Source organism: Rhinolophus ferrumequinum (genome assembly GCF_004115265.2).
Source record: "Rhinolophus ferrumequinum isolate MPI-CBG mRhiFer1 chromosome 3 unlocalized genomic scaffold, mRhiFer1_v1.p scaffold_36_arrow_ctg1_4, whole genome shotgun sequence".
Lineage (NCBI taxonomy): Eukaryota > Metazoa > Chordata > Mammalia > Chiroptera > Rhinolophidae > Rhinolophus > Rhinolophus ferrumequinum.
Genome location: NW_022680354.1, coordinates 5,721 through 24,417, shown reverse-complemented (window position 1 = coordinate 24,417; position 18,697 = coordinate 5,721). Strand labels below are relative to the sequence as shown.

Sequence of the window (18,697 nt, the reverse complement as noted above, 5' to 3'; positions counted from 1 at the left end):
AAATGGTCACAAAAAGAAAGGTACAGATGTATGCACAGTTGTAAATATTTATACATTTTTCAATATTAAGTACTTACAATGAAAGTCATACTTAGTAGGAAATCCTCCAGGGGATTTTTTTTTTCTTCACATGAGTTGTTCTTTCTAAAGCTTTTTAAATATATTAAAATGATGTTTAGATTGAAGATGGTTTCTTCTTTTTTAATCAATTTCTCTTTACTAAGCATAGATATTCCATAATAATTTCTGAGTTTTTAAAAAAATTGTCTTTTTTTATTCGTCCCACTAGAATGTAAGCTTCCTGAAAACAGGGATAAGTAAGTGCCCGGCACAAAATGGATTTATAGTAGGTATTTGAATAAACAAGTGTTTGCAGAACCCCCATGTCACATACAATTAGTGCCTGCTTTTGTGAAAACTTTTGTTGGTAATTAGATGTTCATGAATGACACAAAATCTGGTATCCATGGCAGTTTCCTTCTTCACCGTGATCCCTACCCTTTCATTTTAAAGCGAGCTTCATTGTTGAACCACGTGAAATACCCACAGTTGGGTCGTGAGTGCGTGTGTGGGGGGGTGTACAGGCACCCCGGGCCCTGGGATCTTAGGAGGACACGCTGTGCGTCATGGGTTCTTCACTTGGAGCCCTACATGGTCTGCGAGGCGTCAGGACCTTCCTCTCCATTACTTTGAACATGTCTTTGTGAAAAGAAATCGGTTTTACTGTCCAATTATATTGTTAGGATGTTGTTTGACTACAGACTTACAAGGCGGCAAAGAAGTCACCTTTTCCACAAGAGACTCCTGGCCTGGGCTGCAAACCCTCGTTCACGGTCTCAGCCCCTGGGTGTCTCGCCTCTAACCTCTTCAATATGCTTAAATTTTCCTTGGGCAAGGGCGTTCGGCTGAGAATTCCACATATAGGAAATAGGAAGCAGGGTTGCCGTCTCTGGGCAAATTTCACTGTGCTCATTAATCTCCTCAGCTGAAACACTGAGTTCCCTCAGTGACACGGACTTGACATTCATTTAAGAAAAATTGTGTGACTTCTTAACTTGGAGGAAGAGATAGAGGACACATCTCTAAATCAGTGCCTAAATGTGGTGAAAAATCCAGAAATCGGCTTATAGGTAAAAATTTTCTTTTAAGTACTTTAATCTGCCCATAAAGAAAAAAAGGTGGTTTTTATAAACACATACCAGTAGAGTATCTTATGCACCCTGAGGTTTGCTAAACAATAAGCAAAACTAAAAGAGAAAGCAAAAGGAATATTTATTGACGATGTCTAGACATTCTAACTCTTTTTCCTTTGAACTGACTTTCGCATCTTAGAGATGTTGGGTGGGGAGTGGAAAGTTCCAGAGCGTCCCAGCTTGCTAACTCCTGTCAGTCCTAGTGGTGAGTCCGCTCATACAGCTGCTGCTTTTCATATGTGCCTTTTAACCCACCTGACTTTTCAGCTGTGCTCATTAAATGTATTAGATAAAAACTTTAAAAAATTAAAAATGTACAAGCCTTTTTAATTTTAGAATCGGTTAATGAATTTGTTGTGATGATTAAATCAAATGGTCTCATCTTCAGGGACCTTTAAAAGGATCAGGGGTTAGGAGTTGAAGAGTAAATGAAATGTGTCTATGATGTAACTTCGGTGTAGAAGATACAATAAGTGTTTTGCCTATAACATGCTTAATCATAGGAATACCAGATGCAATAATCAAACCATCATAGAATAATTATAAGAAAAACATATAAGGTAGTGTGTGTTAATAAAAGACTACAAAGCAGACGAGTAGGGACTGTTTATTGAACACCCACTGTTGAACACCTGCTGTCTGACTTGGTAACTTGTAAAGGGTTCCCAGGTAAAGTCATTGTGCAGCCAGTGTTGGCATACTTTAGGTTGGTGCAAAAGTAATTGCGGCTTTTGCTGTTCTTTTCAACTTTTTAAACTGCAATTACTTTTTAAACTATTACTTTTAATAGTTTTTGAAGCATCTGAGGAATGTGACCGATAGAATATTGTTGGAAGACAAACTGGATGGTTGTGTGTATGCATGCATGTGTGTGTCATACACACACTTCTGTGTGCATACGTGTGTGTGTGTGTGTGTGTATGTGTGTGGTCATGACTGCAGGGGCACATGTTGGATCCAGGGACCAGCTTGGAAACTACTGGTTGGAATGTGATTTTGGACTAAACTTTGTGTTATTTGTGAAAATGGGTGGTAAGCAATGAACTGGGAAATATTAGGCAAGACAGGAAGCAGCAGGCGTCAGTGGTTTAGGTAATAAGACTATTAGAAGAAGAAGGAGAACCGCAGCCCTGTCTGAACGTGAGGGACGTGTTGTCGTCAGATGAGTTGGGCTGCGCTTTGGAGTAGCACTGATTGCACTAGATTTTTGGCTTGTGAAGTGAGCACTGGCCGTGGTAGTTACACAGGGTCTGATTGCTACACAAGACGCAGGTAGCGACGACGTTAAATTAAAGGCTGCTTCTCCCTGGTGGGTCTGGAGAGGCCTCTGGACGGGCCACATAAACCCACTTCCTCTGGGTCAGAACCAGTGGACCTCAGGTGGCATCGTGGCCACTTTGTCTCTTGTACCCTGTTGGTCACACAAGTGTATTCTGGCTAGGCAGCCGCTCCACAGGGACAGCCCTTCAGAGGGGAGGGTCTCGCCCGGCCAGGGGTGCCCCACCCGTCTCATTTTACCCCTGAACCGAGCTGACAAGCAGCCGCAGCTCCTGGGCCCACACCACACAGCCGCCCCGCTAGCGAGTGTATGTTGTGCCTGGGCCAGGGTGCCACACAGGGGCGTGTGTTCTTCCGGCAAATAAGAAATGCTGGAAAGGACCCTCACAGCGCAAGTCGTATGGTCACTTGAGATATGTGTGTGGGTTGTGTCATTAGAGTATTGCAGGTCTTGCACGTTTTCTAGGTACGTGTGTTTGAATAAACCACAGGGCAACCGTATTTGCAGGCAGTCCCACTTTGGAAGCTCTTGAGAGGTAGTTTTGAAATGACTGTCAAGTTGTGTTATTTCATTTCCCTCCCAAAGGAATATGGACGTCAAGCTCTACATTTGTTATGTTTAACCTTTATTTTACAGACTTTAAAAAACAGATTCTTAGATTTCCTAAGGAGAAGCATGGCAAGAGTCTTGTAGTTTATTGGGAGTGGATGACATGTTCTGTGTGTCAGAACTACTCCAAGTGTCTAATTGTGTCTTTCCCCTTCCTTCTCCCCCCCAGATGAATCGGCTCCTAAGGAAATCAGCAGGGTAAGTGACATCACTGTCATGCCTCCCGCCCTGTGCAGGAACACAGTCCTTCTGGGTCTTTTCTCAGTGTACTGACACGTCACAGTGTTAGGAAAGGAAGGACAGAGACTGGGACCCCACCCCGAAGTATCCCGTCTGAGCGTGGAATCCGGTGTGTAGGGACAGAGGCTGCCGATCAGAGTCCTGAAGACTGAGCACGGCCGACACAGGCGGTCTGTCTGCCGCACACACCTCTGGGGTTTTCTGGATCGGGCGATGACGTAAAACAATGGAGCGACTGCGTTTTGAGATTGGATTTGTTGCTTCTCTTAGAAAACCGTGAGATAAGGCCACACAGACGTAGCGTTCCCTCATGGCAGCCGCCTGCTCCGGCCACACAGCCGAGGCCACCGTCCCCATGGCCCTCCCCCCAGGGGCCCACACGGGTGCTGCCTGCTGCCTGCGCTCCTGCCTTGGAGTTCATGCACCTTCTCTTGGGGAGAGCAAAAGGCGGCGCGTGCATGCAAGACGTGTGATGCCTCAGCACTTTCAGAAATAGAAAATGGACAGTTTTCATGTCCGAGAGAAATACTTAGCGTTAACTGTAAAAGACTTGGCAGACTGAAAAGCTTATGGGAGACAAGGACGGAAAGCACTTAGCACACTGGGTTTAATGTATGGAATTCTAATTAACTGCAGATGAGAAAATACCTGTATGTCCTGTCTACAGATACAGGTCTAAGTGGGGGTAAATATTGAAAGTGATCAGTCTGATCTGCGCCCGATGCCACCTCAGGTCACTCAGTCTTGCTCAGAAAGCGTCACCTAGGTGCTGTCGGTGCGGTCATGTAACAGGTCCCTTTGCATTCTGACCGTCTGCGGAAAGGAGTCCGCAATCAGCAGGGTGTTCCCACACACTGGGCAGAATGCCCTCTGTCCAGCCCAGCCTCGCAGACTCCTGAGGTCTCTGTGAGTCTCGGGGTTTACGGGGTCCCCTCACTGCTGACCTCACAGTCAGAGACGTCCCAAGTCTGCCTGCTTTGAGGTGTGTCAAGGGGTGGAGGGTCGGCTTGGAACCTTTGCAGCTGCTGGGAGCTGTGGTGAAGGCATAAAGTGATACTTGAGGATAAAAGGGGGGTTCTCACAAGTGAGCTGGGGCAGCGCTGATCCTGGGGCATGGTGTTGGCAAAGCTGCGGTCTCAGGGCACTGAAGGGGTGCCGTGTTGCTGTAAGTCGGGGCAGGAAGAAGGAAACCGCAGCTTACTCATGGGCGTTCCCTTCACAATGCCAGAGTAACCCCGGTGTGTAGGGAATGCCCTGAAAGCCTAGACTTTGTTGTTTTTGGCGGCGGTGGGTAAAGGGATGCCCAGAAGAGGTGCTTCCAAGCCAGCCATGTGTTTTCCGTACATCCTGCCCTGTTGCCAACAAAGGTTGGACTTGGGTTCTGACACATGGCTTATGTCAGTAATTAGCTCCTCAGCAGTTGCTGCAACTCTCCCGGTGCCTCCATGTCCTCACGTGTAAAGATTTTGGTGCCATAGTGTCATCACTGACTCTGCTTTCGCAGCCCCCTGCTTCAAAGACAAAACAGGTTCTAGAAATTGTGTAGCCAGAGCAGAATTTTTATTGAAGCCATTCGTGTGTACTTTAGTTTCGCAAAGTACTGGCCCATGACACATTGGATCGGATAGTGACATGGCCACATAGCCCTTTCCTGTGATGAGAGAAGAGATGCAGTGGTTTTCCTGTGTCGTTATTTTATGTCAAATTTGGAGAACATGCATCTCTACTTGAGAAATGCTAAATATGTGAGCTGACAACCTGGAATAGTATCAGTTGCCAGGATCTTTTAAAGATTTTTTCTGAACATACCCCGTGTCTCGATCAATGCTGAGTTGACGGATACTCAGAATTTGCTTTATGAAATAGTATACCGTTGTTTTAAATTTAAAAAATTAAGATTCAGAAATACTGAGTCCAGTGGTTTGGGAGACAGTAGCTGGCCACAGGGCTTCTGTTTGAGCACATCCGTTGTCAAAAGGCCTGTTCTTCGGAAGGCCTGAGGTTTACAGCCTCAGGCAGTTCTGAGTTTTGTGAGAGCCTTTCTCATGGAGAGAGAACACCTGTCCTTAATTGTCACGTATCAGTGTGGTTGTGGCTGTGTGGCCCCTCTAAGGAGGCTGTCTCCTTCTTCCAGGTGAGAGCTCTTTGAGTAGAGGGATTGTGTTCTGTCTTTCCCAGTGACACACACACACACACACAGGCACACAGCAGGCGGGGGATAAGTACCATGGTAAATACGTAGAAAAATAAAGCAAAACAAAGGGATAAGCAGTGATGGTAGATTGGGAGAGGACCGACTGGCTGCCTGGGCAAATACGGTAGTCCCAGGAGGATTACTTGCTAAGTTGACATTGAAGCGGGGACATGAAGGGAATAGAGAATCAGCTGGAAGGAGGGGGCAGCGAGTGCCAAGGCCCTGAGGCAGGCCCGGGTGGCTGGAGCCGAGTCGGCAGAGGGAAGTGCGGTTGCCATAGAACGGGTGTTTGTGGTCTTACAGCTGCTGCGGAGGCTTCGGGTGGGACGCTGCAAACCCTTGGCCGCCACTGGGTAAACTGAGTGGGGAAGTGTCAGGTTGGGAGAAGCAGTCGGGCTGTTGAACGGAGTACACAGAGGGAGGTGAGGATGGAGAGGGACCCGGTGACTGTGGGAGTGTGGGCCGCGGACGGTGAGGTCTGACGGGTGTCGTGCAGAGCAGTGCAGTCAGGAGGGAGCGCTCGGCTGTGCTGGGGCTGGGCTGGCGAGCCAGGAGAGGGGTCACGGATGACGCCGGTGCTTTGGTCTGACAGCCCGGAGAAGCAAGTCTCTCTACAGGTATTGTGATGACAAGGAGGAAGGGGGTTCAGTGAGGCTGGGAAATGAGGAAGCTACTTTTGAACATGTTCGATTTGAGTTATCAGACATCAAATTGGAGATATTTAGAAAGCAAATGAACGTATCGTCAAGCCAAGAGGAAAGTTCCTAGCTAGGTGTATGTGTATGTATATTATATATATATATATATATATATATATGTGTGTGTGTGTGTGTGTGTATGTGTGTGTGTGTGTATTACATGTATACACATATATATACATATATGTTATATATTTGGGGGTCTGTAGCTCCATCAGTATTTGACACCGTGGGACTAAATGACATGACTTAGGGAGTCTGTCTGTAGAAAAAAAAGGCCTGAGCACTAAACTCTGGACACTAATCGTTTAGTGGCGAAGACGTGGAAAAGTCAGCCAGTGAAATTAAGGAAGACAAGTCAGCAAAGTCGGGGGAAAGCTGAGAAAATTTCTTTGTCAACAGATTTTGTTTTATAATTTAACTTGTACATTTATTTAAAGTTCATTTTATCTTATTTTGACCCATCCCAACCTTTTGAGTAAGTCTCTAACCTATTACATATTTCTCTGTTTTGAAGCCACAAATCTGAGTAATGTTTCCAAGTTGTTTTCCTGTGCCCCCTTTTCCGTAATTTATCACCAGGCAGGTAACTGAGAAAAGCCCTAAGGGGAGTGAAGAAGTGACCCATGCTGAGAACTAGGGGAAGACCCTTCCCCGCAGATGGCATAGCAAGTTCCAAGGCCCTGAGGCAGGAGTGTGTCCAGCAAGGAGGCCACCGGGTTAGAAGTGAAGGAGGGCAGGACAGTGCGCAGGTCGGAGAGGAGGGGACTCAGTGTCGGTGTCAGCCGTAGCTTCATCGTTTGTTTTCATCTAATCACAATTAATCCTTTCTTTTTTTATTACTGTGACTGTTGTTAAAGTGGCTCCAGCTTATAAATTACAAAGATTTCTAACAAGAAAGGGAGAGAAAAATACAAGAAGAGCAAGAAATGCAAGAAGAGCGTTTGGATGCCTAGTGGCCAGAATATGCCAAATTCTAGCCAGGTCTAGAATTTTGGGCACTGCCTTTTCCCCTCAAAATGCTGTATGTATGTTCCATTACATTGTGAGTTTTTATATATAATTGTTGCTTTTAAAATTTTCAAATATTTATAAAACTGTCCTCTGCTCTTGGAATTCATTATTTTTACTAGGTTCTGTGGTACCCGTGAGTCCCAGCTGGGCAGAGTGGTGGACATTCCCATAGGGGAAATTTATCTCTGTGATTTTCCTCCGGGCTCGTTGAAACACATCTCTCTGCTGGAATCCGATTTCCCTGTATTGCCTTCCTTTCGCCCTGGCCTGGTAAACAGTAGTACATGCTCCTCTGTTTGCTAAGTGAGAGCGGTGTTTCGTTCTGTTAGCGGACGCTGACATTTCCCCGGCTTCTGATTCAGTGTTTCTAACCGGGGCCCTGCCACAGAGAGCAGGCGCCCACAGCCAGCGCTCACCGGGTGCACTTGGGATCCCCCGTCACTCATTTCCCCGGAATATTTCCTGTGCGCTTCTCCTAGCAGTGCTCTTTCCTGGGAAAGGGAACCTGAGTAAGCCCTTGGTGACTCTTTTAAGTTTGGCTTCATTGGTATTATGTCCACTGAGGTCGTCTTGAAATTTAAGGCATTTAGCAGCTGCAGTGGCCCAGTTTCTCATTTATATTTTTCTTTGGTTATTTGATAAAGTGAGGGGGGCAAAGCTCATAGAATGCCAACTTTTAAGTAACTTTTTCCTGAAAGTGCTGGTCTTTTGTTCACATTTGTAAAATATCTCTTACTACACTTACGAAGAAATTTGTGAACCGTCTGCTTAATACCCATGTGCATACATTCTACAGGATGATTTTACATCATGTGCTATCAATCCTAGTGTAGGGAGGTGTATCCTAGTGTATCAGGAGGGCAGGAAGGCTTCAGTTAGGGCAATAAGGGAGAAAGATTGTTCCTCCAGAGGAGTCTGTGATTAGAGAGGGCCCACGATGATGGCCAGTGAGTTCTAGGGCCGGGGGAAGGCTGGGCAGAGGGAGGGAGTGGTGGGAAGGTGGGTCGGGTTGTGGGTACACGGAGTAGCAGCGTGGACGGGTGTCCAGGTGACGCCAGTTTGTGGGGCTTGATCTTTCTGAGATGCAAGCGCTAAAAACAGTAGCCTGAGATACTTATAAACTCGTGCTCTCTCTCACGCTCTCTCTCTGTCTCTCTTACTCTTTTCCTATTTCTCCATTTCAGTCAGAGATTATTTTCAGCTTTCTTTATAGAGTAGCGTTATTTGGTTGAAGTCATACTGCTCTGTAATAGTCAAAGGTTTAGGTTGCAAGATGGATGTTTGACTACAGATACACACCTCACTCACCCTAATGGGAAGAGGAGGAAGAGAGATACTTTTTCTTCTCACTGTATTTACTCCAAATACAAACTATGAGAGCAATGCTCAGTTTTACATAGAAGGGGAAAAGTTTATATAAAATTGAGCATTTGCTGTTCTTTGAGGAATCTTTTAGTAATTTCACACAAAGAATTTTCTTCCTGCTATTCAAGTTCTTTGTGTTTATTTATGTGATCTTCCTTCTTTCTTCTTTGCAACTTAAAATTTCTTTTGCTCACCATTTTCCATGAAGAGTGTTGGGCCCTTTCGGGTTAGGAGGGGTTAGAAGATAAGATTTCCTTAATCCACATCTGCCCTAAAGATTGAGGGAGGGACAGTTCAAACCCATGTTCTCTCAGAAAGGACGAGTGGGCACTGTGAAGGACATTCCCCCAAACAGGAGTGTGGGGACAGAGCCAGGAGAGCAGTTTCCAGGCTCTCAGCCTCACGTGGAAAGGTTCTGGCTCTGGTAGTAAACGGCCATCAATTGTGATTGGATGGCCGTCAGCTGTAGCCAGTGAGCCATTGGTCACTAATATAACTGCTGTGGCTACACTAACAGATGATAGTGGCTAAGCTAGTACGCACGGATTGCAGTGAGCAAGTGAGGTTGGTTGGCAGAGAAGCGGACGGCAAGTTGCGGATCGTGTGGCTCCTGCTTCCTGTGTCTCCAACCCAGCCACCAGCGAGACTATAGTGGTATGACACCCCTATCTATGGCTCCGTGGGTGTTCCTTTTAGGCCTCACCATGTCCTGCATTCTCATGTGGGGAGCTGGACCAGGGACTCCGCCTGACACCCTGCACAACAAGGAGGGAGGCGTAAGCAACTGCGTGGTGAATGGAAGTGAAACTCGGCCACCGTGAAGGATGTTACCAGAAGTCGCTGGATGAATCTGTGTGAGAAATAGCATGGCATTAGTACCTCAAAGGAAAGAGGGACTTGGAAATTAAGAGTACCTGCGCCTGAAACCGTGGAGCAGACGAGTATATGCGGGCGTGTGACTGTCCTGCGAGGAGAGCTTTCTCACAGCCCGTGGCAGCAACGTCAGAGGAAACGCTGCCAGTCCTGGTCCTGACTGTCTGCGTTTCTTCAGAGGTTTAATGTTATTTGTTTATGTCTGTTCGATGTGCTGCCTTTGCTGATTGGCTATACTGTTTGCTGTTGCCTGGTAATGTGGCTGATGAGACTTCCTTACATGGCAGGTGTTCTAGAGCTTTCCTCCCCTGTGAAAGCTGCCTGCCTCGCTCTTACAGTAGAACCATGTCTGCATTGAGGAGAAGACGGGCTGTTCCCCGGGAGCCCCTTCTGTTTGTTAGTCGCTGTGTCGTCGCGATGTCTCTGCAGCCGTCCTCTGCTTTCTGTGCTTGGGGGTGCGCCCTGAACTCTGCTTTTCCATGTGAAGACCAGCCCAGCAGCCCCACTTGTCATCCCGCCCCCTTCCCCCTTTTCCGTAGTGACTTCCGTTCAGTTAAGATCGTTTACACTTGGCGTTGTTAAAACATCAGAACTATGTTTCTGAAGTATCACACTGATCCCGTCAGTAATATCAGTCAGGAATATTTCCTTCTAGTCTTTTCTTTATATGTACACATTTACATAGTAATAATTATAGAGCATATACTGTTTTTATTTCTGTCTTTTTTTACTTTGCAGTATGCCATAAATATTTCCTGATGTTATGTAGTCTGACATCTTTCATGACTGAAAATGTCCTGTTGAGTTTCTATGTGATAATTTTTCACTTTCTCATTCTATTGTTGGGTCTTTAGATTTTCTCATTTTTCTTAGACTTAACATCTTTAGGTGTATGGAGTTTTTATTCTTGCGAAATGTGTCCTAAGTAAATGCCGTTCCTTAGATGGCAGTGTTTGCAGGAGGGCAGGTCAGTGGGGGTGTGCGGAGGTCCTGTCGGGTGCTCGGTTTCCTCTGTGCGAAGTCTGTGATACTCAGTTATTTCTCAATAGCGACGGTAAGTGGTTGGTGGATGAGTCTGGAGATTAGCGGAATGGTGTGAGGTAGACATAGAAATTTGAGAATTCTTAGTAATATGGGTGCTGTAGGAATTAACCACCTGCAGATGGTACGCAAAGCTGCGAGGCTGGATGAGATCACCTAGGAAGTGAGTGTGGTGTGACAGAGAAGAGAAAATCCAAAGCCCAGCCAGGGACATGACATTGAGAAGTCTGAGACAGGAGGAAGACTTGGCAAAGAAGGCTGACAAGTGTCCAGGAGGCAGGAGGAGGACGAGGGCGTGTGTCCTGGAGTGGTGGGGAAACGACTCCAAGGACAGGGAGTCATCGGCCGCGTCACGTGCTGCCCGCGTGTCCAGGGACACGAAGACTGAGCTGCCTTTGGGTTCGGGGGTGTGGAGGTCATTGTGGCAGCGAAAAGTGGACAGGTGCTCAGTGGAGCTTTGCCTTAAAGGACGTGAGAGAGAGAAGGGAGGGAGGACTTCCTGTGAGAACGATAAGGCAAATAGGACAAAGTGTAAATACTTGATGACTAATGGGAGTTTTCAGCCCCGTCCTTGCAACTTTCTATAAGTTTGGAATTATGTCAAAATAAAGTTATTAAAAAGAAGGAAAAAAATTTAAGCAATAATGAGAAGGTACTATTCAAATATTGGGGTTTATACTGAAAGCTGGGGGCTGTTAAGTATTTACCCAACTTACCTCCATCTCATTATGTTTCCTAGTGTGTTGTTACAGCCTTCAAGGTGTGTCAGTGACACCCCATAGGGCCAGTGGGGCTCCCAGCCTCCAGCTCATTCAAGCTCCCCGTTCATTCTTGCGTGCCTCCAAACTCCTCGGGTGAAGTGTTTTTACATTTAAACCCCTGCTTCACTTTAGCAAGTCTGGGGACATTGTTCTTGGTTAGACCAGCTCTCAGCTTGCTTTCTGAAGCAAGGCTGACCACGGCATCCCCTGAAGTACTGTTTCCCTCTGGGTGATAGACTGGCTCTTCCCCTGGTTCCCCAGCTGTGCTCCTAAAACCCCAAGGCACCCCAGCAGACTCGCAGGCTGTTACATTCCTGGACACAGCAACACTTGTCACACAGAGCTGACCGAGTTCACAGTTTTGCTGGTCGATCACTTCCGTCATTCAGTGTGGTCCTGTGTTTTCAGCCCGTGTCTTCAGTGGTGGTTCTAATGAAAAGCAGGTAATGCGTGACAGTCAGTGTGGAGAGAGGCTGAGGGCTCGCTGTCCATCTGACTTGAGGCTTGAGAAGTGATATATTTGCCGTGCAGCTCATTCTACCTTAGAGTTCTAATCGTGTTGAAATGGGAATGTCTCAGCCGTGCTCGCTCAGTATGTACTTTGTGTGGCTTCTTCTGTACAGTAAAGGCAGGGAGAGGACGTTGTGAAGTTAAAATGCTTTGCAGATACAAGCTCAACTTCACTGCTGTCCTAGTGGGCTTTTGGGTTCCTGAAGCCGCAGAGTTGGAAGTGTGCATAAGGAACTGAACCGGTCCCTTAGGGCTTTCTTCGCAGTGTTTGCGTAGCTGCGTCTCCGAGTGCAGAACTTGCCCTTGTCCTGTGTGTTCCCTGGGCCCCTGTTTTCACGGTGGTCCTCAGGACGCCAGAGGGGTTGTAGAGAGCCGCCAGCTAGTGGTACTCCTTATCACTTCCCATTTACATGTATGCCTCAGTTTTACAGTGTATTACGGACTGAATGGTCCACTGTGTAGACAGGCCTTTAATATTTGAGTTGATGGTACGCTAATAAGAACAGGGATCATAAGCAAACGTTTCGTCCTTATGAGATTTCTGCACTTGCCATTGGTCATCACAGGTGTACTAATCCCACTGTCAGGGTGACGATTCGAATTCAAACTTACACAACAACAAAACTTAAAATCCTAGTTCGTAGATTGTCATAGACAGTTAGTGTTGGAACAACCTTCTTGTGCTACGAGTGAGAAAACTAAAGCCTGGAGACCTGGGTAAAGGAAACCTCAGGTTAAACTGTCCACGTCCCGGAATGGCTTCCGGTTCTCACTTGTGTGTGACCACACTTCCTGCCCAGAAGAGCTGGTGGACGGCTGGTTGTTAACCTCAGCACTGCACACAGGTCTTATGAAAAAGCCTGTTCTCAGAATTCTATTGGCAGAGAAAGGAGTCAACCTGTAGTTCCTTTTTTATAGGGACTCCTCTGTGGAGTGGCTGAAAACCCACCTTACGACTAGCTAATGTGTCACTTCCCACAAATAAAAGGACGTATTTGAAGAATGGCTTGGTTCATGAAAAAGACATGTCTAGTGTTAGATTTTTAGGCATGATGGCTTCTGCGTGGCTCAGTCTAGGGATCCAGCATTTTCTCTGGAGTCTTCAAAACCGGCAGTAACTCAGGATACTGTTTACGGATGATGAACAACATAAGCTCCTAGGACGCCATCTGATGCTTTGTAGGCATTTCCAGTGTTCGTGACTTTTATGTACATTTTCACTGTCACACTGGTGTCTGCAGAGGAATTGGACTTGGACAATACATGGAACTAGCCAATAACTGGGAAGTTATGACCAGCTGTTAACAAGATACAGCTTCAGCAATAAAGTCAGAAAACTTGGGCAGGAGGCTGGGCTGTCCCACGGTGGGTGGCCGACAAAGCACGTAGGACCCAGGTGGAAGGGAAGGCACGCAGACCTCAGGTGTGTGAGCACAGCTCGGCAGTGGGGCTGGGGGACAGTACGTGCCCTGAGGACGAGGACAGGGTGCCCAGCTGGGCAGGGCCGGTGGGAGCCCCGTGGGCAGGCAGCAAGGTCTGAGTTAGTGATGGCGCAGGGGTGGTGTGTGGTGGTTTCTGTTGTGGTGCTTTGAGGCCGTGTTCGTTAGTCTAGTCCTGTTCTCTGTACTTGGGGAGCTGGTCCCCAGGTTTCAGTAAGTCTCACTGGTCACCCCTTTCCCTCCACTGTGGGGCTTCTGCCAGTTTCTGAGAATGTCTGCTCCAGACGTGCATTCTGAAACTGCACTTAGCACAGGCTATTTCAGAACCTACCGGGCTCGCTCTGAGATGACCTGCGCTAAAGCCCCACTGCTCCCCTGGCGCCCACAGCCCGTCTGACGGGCACAGCACCTGGTGTCGGGTCTCCACACGCACTGTCAGCTTAGCCGAGGTCTAGCAGGCCCTGCCACGTCTGGTAATTTCCCCTCCCCAGGCGCAGCGGCCCAGCCAGGTGCTGCAGGCGTCTGGGGACCGTGGGAGGGGTGGCTGTGGGTCGGGCCCCTTCCTCCAGGGGACGTGGTCTCCCATCCCTTTATCCAGCCTTCCAGGCCTGTGAATTGGCTCAAGCCTGGAATTCGTTGGCTCTCTGACTTCTGTTGTGGTGATCAAGGCAGATTTGTGTCACTCGACCCAGAACTTTCCTGAGAAGGGAGTGGGCTACCCTGTTTGATGTCCAGGACCTTGTGGTCAGGTAGCCAGTGCTAATGTGTCTGCTGGCCAGAGCCTTCTGTGGCAGTGTCCATTCCGCCGATATGCTGACAGCACCCCTTGTCTCTGGATTTTACGTGTTGTCACTTGTGCCCTGCTGCGCCAGGTCCCATCTTGTCAGTGAATTCAGGAAACCCTGGGGAGGGGCAGCCCTTCGGGGTCATCCCACCCACACCCGGAGGCTTCCCGCAGGCCAGTGTGGCCGGGGGAATGCTTTTGTCAGGGCCGTGGTGGGACAGTGTTGTTGGTTGTGGCCAGGGGAAGGGCAGGCAGGTTTTACGGGGTAAATCCGCTCGGCAGCCAGCCTGGTGAGACCGGAGTATGCACCGGGAGCCCTGGCATTCCAGCCATGTGCCCTGAGTGTCAGCCACCTGGGGGCGCACTTATGCACCCCCCCAACTCCATACCCGTCTGGTGCCCCCATCTCACAGCTGTGCCCCCACCCAACATCAGCTTTCTTCTCCCATGTCCCACAGCTGTGAGACCCATTCCCACTGGTTTCCAGGGCCTGTTCACTGGCCACCTCCGTCATTCGTCTGGTGTGTGTTGCCCTCCCTGCAAGTCACCCTCTGTCCTCCAATTTCTGGGCCTGTCTGCACTAGCATCTGTTTCTTGGTCAGCAGCAGAGAGAGGCGGTGGGTGGTCAGCAGTCCCGACAAGACCAGTTGGGAAGGCTTGGCCCATGGGCATCAAAGGTGTCAGGTTCCACTGGAGTCTGCCGTGTCCTGTGTCAGCGGAGCCGTCCATCCGGGTTCTATTTAGGAGTCCCTCTCCCTGCGACAACATTGGCTGTCAGCCTTCCCTACCCCCGGTTCACATAGCGCCCACCACCTTCTTTCTAGGACACTATGGGCTTTCCTTGTCTCATGTCTTCCAACTGGAATGTCGGTTTCTTGAGGACGGGAACTGACCTTTGGTCGTTTTCCAGCGTCCGTGTCTAGGACAGCACCTGTGTGAGATGGTCGGGGGCCGGTGCATGTTTGTGGGGTGTTGACTGCTTCATCCATTCCTTCACTGATGTACTCATTCCACGTGTGTTTGCTGAGGACAGTGCTCAAGAATAACGGAAGCCATAGACCTTTGGGAGTGAAAGGTATCTGAGAGTTCAAGAAAGACGAGGGTGGCTCGGGACAGTTTCAGAGGCAGAAAATGCCCACATTGTGTGGGGTGCGGGAGGCCACCCTGTGAGCAGTTTGTCTGTAAGTGCAGCGGGAGGCCTCAGGAGTCTTGTAAGCCAGGGAGTGACAGCGTTTCACTGTATTTTTTAAGTTCACGTGGCTGTTGTTAGCTGGAGGGCAGGGAACTCATGGTAGAGACTAGTTTCCGGTCCTTCTAGAGAAGACACCGTGCAGGCTGGTGCTGGGTTGGGGGCCTCATGTTTCACCTCCACCTTCTGCCCCGACGCCTTCCACCTGCTCTTGTGCCTGGTACCTCGATGGAGCCCAGTGCTGGGGACTTGCTGTGGGGACAGCTCCCGAGCGCGAGCCGCTTGCCCCTGTTGTAGCGGCAGAGTTGACGTGGAACTAGGGTGGTGGTCACATGGAGGCAAAGGAGGGGACCCTAGCACCTGAACAATGTTTCATTCAGTTAGAAAACAAATGTTTGTGTCATTTTTACTGATCAAGCATGCCTGATACGTTATATATAAAGCTTCAGAAACAAAGTCATAGTTCGTAACGTTTGGTATGTTAATATAAATAAGCATGCATGGAGGCTGTAGATAATTCTAAGTCACAATTTTCATTTGCACTCTATTTTTATAGTGGAATGTAATATTAAGTCACGCTCTATAAAAGCATAATGAACAGCTAGTATATCAAATCATATATATTAATCATGTTTGATAAACTAAGGAATTTGTGTTTTGTTATATCTACTTATGTCCTTTTTTTTTTTTCTCTCTTTCTTCTTTTTATTCAAAGTACCAGGATACAAATATGCAGGGAGTTGTGTACGAGCTAAACAGCTATATAGAGCAACGTTTGGATACAGGAGGAGACAACCAGCTACTTCTCTATGAATTGAGTAGCATAATTAAAATAGGTAAGAGACCTTTTGTATTCCTCGGAGCAGGAAAATTGAACCAAAGATTCTTTTATTTCATTGCAGAAAGTGGCAGTAATAGTGTACCTGCTAAAGAGCAAGTGCAACTTATTTACTTTTATTCTCGGGCTACGTTTAAAGTGAAAATATTTTATTATGAAACTCCTAGAATGATGTAAACCTGAGATTTTTCTGAATTATCCAAGAAAAGTATCTCCCTGATGTTTAAATGGAATATACTATACCTGCTAATGAAAACCTAGTTTTCGTTGGAAAGTAGTTTTAACTGAACTAAGTGACATTATTTTGTATGAGAAATCATTCATTGTTAAGGAGGAAGAAACATTTTAAATGTATTTGGGGAGATGAGAAGTTTGTGTCCTGTTAGCGCCATGTCACTGATGAGGCTGCCGTGGCAGATACAGGCCGAGGCTCTCGCCTCCAGACGCAGAGGTCACGGGAGTGATGTCCGCGGGGGGTAAATGCAGGCTGATCCTCTGAGGCTTACTGTGTTAACTGCATGGTTGCTGCCTTCAGACGGCCCGAAGCAGTTAGAGAAGGTAAATTATGTTCTCTTCAGTGATGATGGGTCGATACATATGCATCGGTTTTGGTTGATGCTTCTATTGATTATTCAGTGTTATGAATATCACTTCTGGTATTTTTAATACTTTAAAAACTAAATACAATTCTCAAATTTTTGAACTTTTCCCGATAATTCTGATTTTGAAGTTTGACAAATATTACATAGTACATTGACTGCTGTATGCCTCTGAGGATGTCACATCTTAAAATTTGCAATAGGTGATGAAAATAAATGGAAATCCTCTAATTATGTCATTAAGTACAGCCATACATTATTTTGTTCAGTTTACTACGTGAACACTAATTGTGTTAACGAATCCATTCAGAAGACTCAGGTCTGAGGTCTGACCGTAGAGAATTCTCGCGTGTTGTGTTCTTCTATTGAGATTAGTCTCTTCCCTTTTATTACTTTGGCAGCCACAAAAGCTGATGGATTTGCACTGTATTTCCTTGGAGAGTGCAATAATGTAAGTATCTAAATGTAGATTTTGGTGCTCTAGTTAAGAACATGTCATAAGCTTTTCTTAAAAAGATAAACTATTATGTTACAAACCACATAACAGACGTATTGTAATTAAGTACTTGAAACTCATTATGTAATTTGTTTCTATATGTGACTTTTACCAACATGACAACATTTAGGCATAAAGTCATAATTTGTTAATTGTTTGGGTGACGGTTTGTGGTATCCTATCTTACAAATGGCATTTCTTGACCTACGGTTTTGTGCAGAAGTTGTTTCATCCTTGTGGTCTGGGTGCTGTGGACAGTCTGTGCCCTTTCTACACACAATCTGCAGCAGAATAAAATGAGAATAAAAGTATAGCAGTTTTATACGATTTTCTAGATTTTTAAAGACAACTGCTGGGACAGAGTTACCGAGCGTCCAGATCCCCGAGCTGCGGTGGTGGCCCTGGGGTCTCCTTGGCTGTAGGAGTCCCAGTCTCCGGGAAGGGCTGGACCTGCATTTCCGGCCTAACGTAAAGCCCCGCCCACTGTCAGCTGCACTGTGAACAGGCACTTGGAAAAGCGTTTCAAGACGTTCAGTTACTGGCATTTGATTTGTGATGGTATTGAAAACACATACACATGTATTTAAAATAATGTTCGGAGTCAATAGTGCTCATATCCATAGCTTAAATATATAAAAGTCAGTGATAAATGTACTTGGCAAACTCTTATGTGTATTTCTTATGAGTTACTTACTGTTATTTGAGATTTGGGATGTATTTTTTTCAACGTGATGTGTTTGTGAGTAATCAAAATGTGTACTGTTTGTATTACATAAAATGCTAGTAGGAATGGAGTCTTCTGAGGTTTTCACTAGTGCCTTGAATAACAGCAGTGCAAAGCCTGGGAGGAGCTGCACACAGAACACTTGTTAGCAGGGTTCCTAACTCCTACTGCCCCTCTTCGTTTGCACAGACCTTGTCTCCCCGGCATTGTAATGATTTGTTACAGGATAGAAGCTCTTTAGGGCATGGCCCTCTTCTGACTCGGTGTTGTATTCACCGAGCCTTTCACATACACAGTCAGACAAGAGTGTTTATTAAATTGAACTATTCAGATATTACTGTTACTTCTAAATACTTTATATTTCACACAGTGGTAGTATTTTAAAATGGCTAAGCTACTAAGTAACAAATAGACCTCACTATTCTCTGTTCATCCTAAAAATCTATTTCTCAAATTTGGGGATTTTAAAACTAAGAATTCCTTTTAGGAGATTCTCACATGATGTGCATTTATTTGCATGGTCTACCGCTGTGTGTGTTAGCTCAGTGGGGTAGCGAGCGCGCCCTCTCTGCACTCCTTTCCAGAGAGCTGTGCTGCTCTGTCTGCAGCCAGTGTCACCTTCCCTTCAGTCAGTCATCTGTGACCCAAACTGGCCCTTGGGCTCAGCATTTCTGGCTGTTTACCTGAAAAGAAGTGATGTGAACCCTGAAACTGGGGGCTGCACTGGGGGTGGCCCTCTTCTGCTTTGCGTGAAGCACACTGGGAGACCTCGTCTGCAGAGGTGGGAAAGGGGCTGCAGCAGCCAGCGGCCGGGGGCTCAGGCAGGGCGGGACCCTCAGAGCTTGGATTTA

At 46.8% G+C, this 18,697-nt stretch overlaps 1 protein-coding gene across 1 annotated transcript in view; it reads left to right on the top strand.

Annotated features, from left to right (window-relative positions):
• The window catches only part of LOC117019064 (cAMP and cAMP-inhibited cGMP 3',5'-cyclic phosphodiesterase 10A), a gene marked incomplete at its 3' end in the record, with an annotated part of 390,928 nt that extends 373,851 nt beyond the window's left edge, over nucleotides 1–17,077 (top strand). Inside the window, 3 exon segments of the mRNA XM_033100431.1 lie at nucleotides 3,251–3,279; nucleotides 15,905–16,025; nucleotides 17,028–17,077. Of these exon segments, the coding sequence (XP_032956322.1) occupies nucleotides 3,251–3,279; nucleotides 15,905–16,025; nucleotides 17,028–17,077 (200 nt within the window).
• Nucleotides 17,078–18,697: the final 1,620 nt, after the last annotated feature.